At 32.7% G+C, this 2,271-nt stretch overlaps 1 protein-coding gene across 1 annotated transcript; it reads right to left on the reverse strand.

Annotated features, from left to right (window-relative positions):
• Window positions 1-1,332: 1,332 nt before the first annotated feature.
• LOC101636453 (olfactory receptor 2L13-like) lies at window positions 1,333-2,271 on the reverse strand. The gene has a single exon (XM_004686583.1). The coding sequence runs from the start codon at window positions 2,269-2,271 to the stop codon at window positions 1,333-1,335; it is 939 nt and encodes a 312-aa protein (XP_004686640.1).

Genomic DNA, 2,271 nt, shown 5'->3' on the forward strand with positions numbered 1-2,271 from the left:
TCTGGCCTGTACCCCAGTTCTCTATGCATAAATAAATAAATCTTTAAAAAAAAGAAATATGTATAAATAATGATTTATGAATATGCTTGAAATACTGGTAGAAAAACATATATTAAACATAAACAAAAATGAATTAATGTATTTCTACCTGTGCAAGGAATATTGATTTTTTTCTTGTTGTAACTAAAATAAAATTTCTCCGTTTTTATTTTCATTTCATATGTTGAATGACATAACTACCGAGACGTTTGTCCTTGAATGTAAATGTATACTTTTTTAAAGTATAAATACCTTCTTTAAAGCAACTGAAATATGCAAATCTCCTAATTTAGATGTATAAGGCATTTTTAATTATTTTCTGTCCTTTAGCAAATACTTTAATATCAAAATATTTGTATAATATGAAAAAATCCTAAATCAAATGTTCCCATTCAAAAGAGATTGATGGAATGATGGTAGTATATGACAAACTCCCGATGTCAACTGTAATTAAGAAAAAGGGATGGAACAGGTATGCAAATCTGTTTTATATTGTCACAGAAACCCACACTGCTTTTATAGGTTAATTCATATTTCATTATCCATAATTTGTCTATCATTAATATATTTTTATACCACTTATTCATTCAGTCTTTAATCATGTTATTTTATGGAATTAATAAATTACTATTTTTCATTGAGAAATATTGTTATAAAATTCTGCATATGATTTAGAATTATAGGTATAAAACTTCTTAATATGGGTTTATTATTCTACTATAAATAATTCCAAAGCATCAATAAACCTCCACCATAATTTATTTCAATTAAATGTACATATTAATTATATATATAAACGTGAAATATGTCAAATGCTTAAAAACATTTCATTGGATGATCACATGCTATGTTGTCTAATGTTCTAATCTTTGCTTCATTTGTCTATTGGGATCTTGAAATGTACTGAATGAAATTTGCTGTGTGCTAAGTATGAAATATAAGTAAGATTATGAAGACAATAAAAAATGTACAAAACTGAGTTAATAAATTATGCTGATATTATGCCAATATATACAAAAATTGCATATAGTGGTATACATATAAATTAAATTATTCAATATGTTTATGGCATATAATAATGATCAATTCATCATTAACACCAAATTTGTTATATGTATATATATTATATGAGTGAAAATTACTATTTACATTGAGTTAACTTTTAAAATATGTCAACTTGAAAATCATAAATTATGCAGATGACTCATTTTGAAATTTCTATCAGACAGTGAAGCTCTAGGATGTTCTACTTAAAATGGAAAGAGAGATGAAAGTGAATATGAACAGCCATGATTATTCTTTCTTAGAGAAGAATATTGGAAACACTCTTGTCATGGCTCCCAGGACTTCCTTATTCCTCAGGCTGTAGATAATGGGATTGAGCATGGGGGTTAGAATAGTGTAGAAAACTGCCAGAATCTTGTCTTCTGCAGGTGAGCGGAGACTCTTAGGTCTGAAATAGGTATAGACAAAAGGTACATAGTAAAATGTCACCACAGTTAAATGTGTGGAACAGGTGGTGAAGGCCTTCTTTCTTCCCTCTTTGGAACGCATATGGTAGACAGCAAAAAGCACACGACAATAGGAAGCTGTGATTCCAAGAAAAGGAATGAGGATAAAGAAAATTGTGCTCACAAAAACCAAGTGTTCATACACCCAGGTATCTATACAAGCCAAGGGCATCATGGCTGGGATTTCACAGAAGAAGTGATCAATGGCCCTGGACCGGCAGTAAGGAATATGGAGGGTATAGACTGTGTGTGCTAAAGAGTTGACAGCCCCCAAGATCCAAGATCCTATGATCATCTGTACACACATCCTTTTACTCATGCGAATGGGATAATGGAGGGGGTGGCAAATGGCCACATATCGGTCATAGGCCATAGAAACCAGGATTAAGCCTTCAGAACCTGCCATAGTTCCAAAGAAGAAGCACTGGAACCAACATCCCAGGAAGGAGATTTCTTTCCTACCAGTGAAGTAGTTGAACACGATCTTGGGGACAGTGTCAGAGATGGATATCAGGTCCATGAGGGAGAGCTGGCTGAGGAGAATGTACATTGGTGTGTGAAGTCGGGGATCCAAGTGTATGAGATGAATCATGGTTGAATTTCCCAGCGAGGCAAGAAGGAATATGAAGATGATAAGCAATAAGAGCAGCAAGTCAGCTCGATTTCGGGAAAATAACCCCAACAAAATGAAATCATTGGAAGTTTGATTCCATTTCTCCAT

This window comes from Condylura cristata, unplaced genomic scaffold (assembly GCF_000260355.1).
Source record: "Condylura cristata isolate star-nosed mole 26May11 unplaced genomic scaffold, ConCri1.0 scaffold00021, whole genome shotgun sequence".
NCBI lineage: Eukaryota > Metazoa > Chordata > Mammalia > Eulipotyphla > Talpidae > Condylura > Condylura cristata.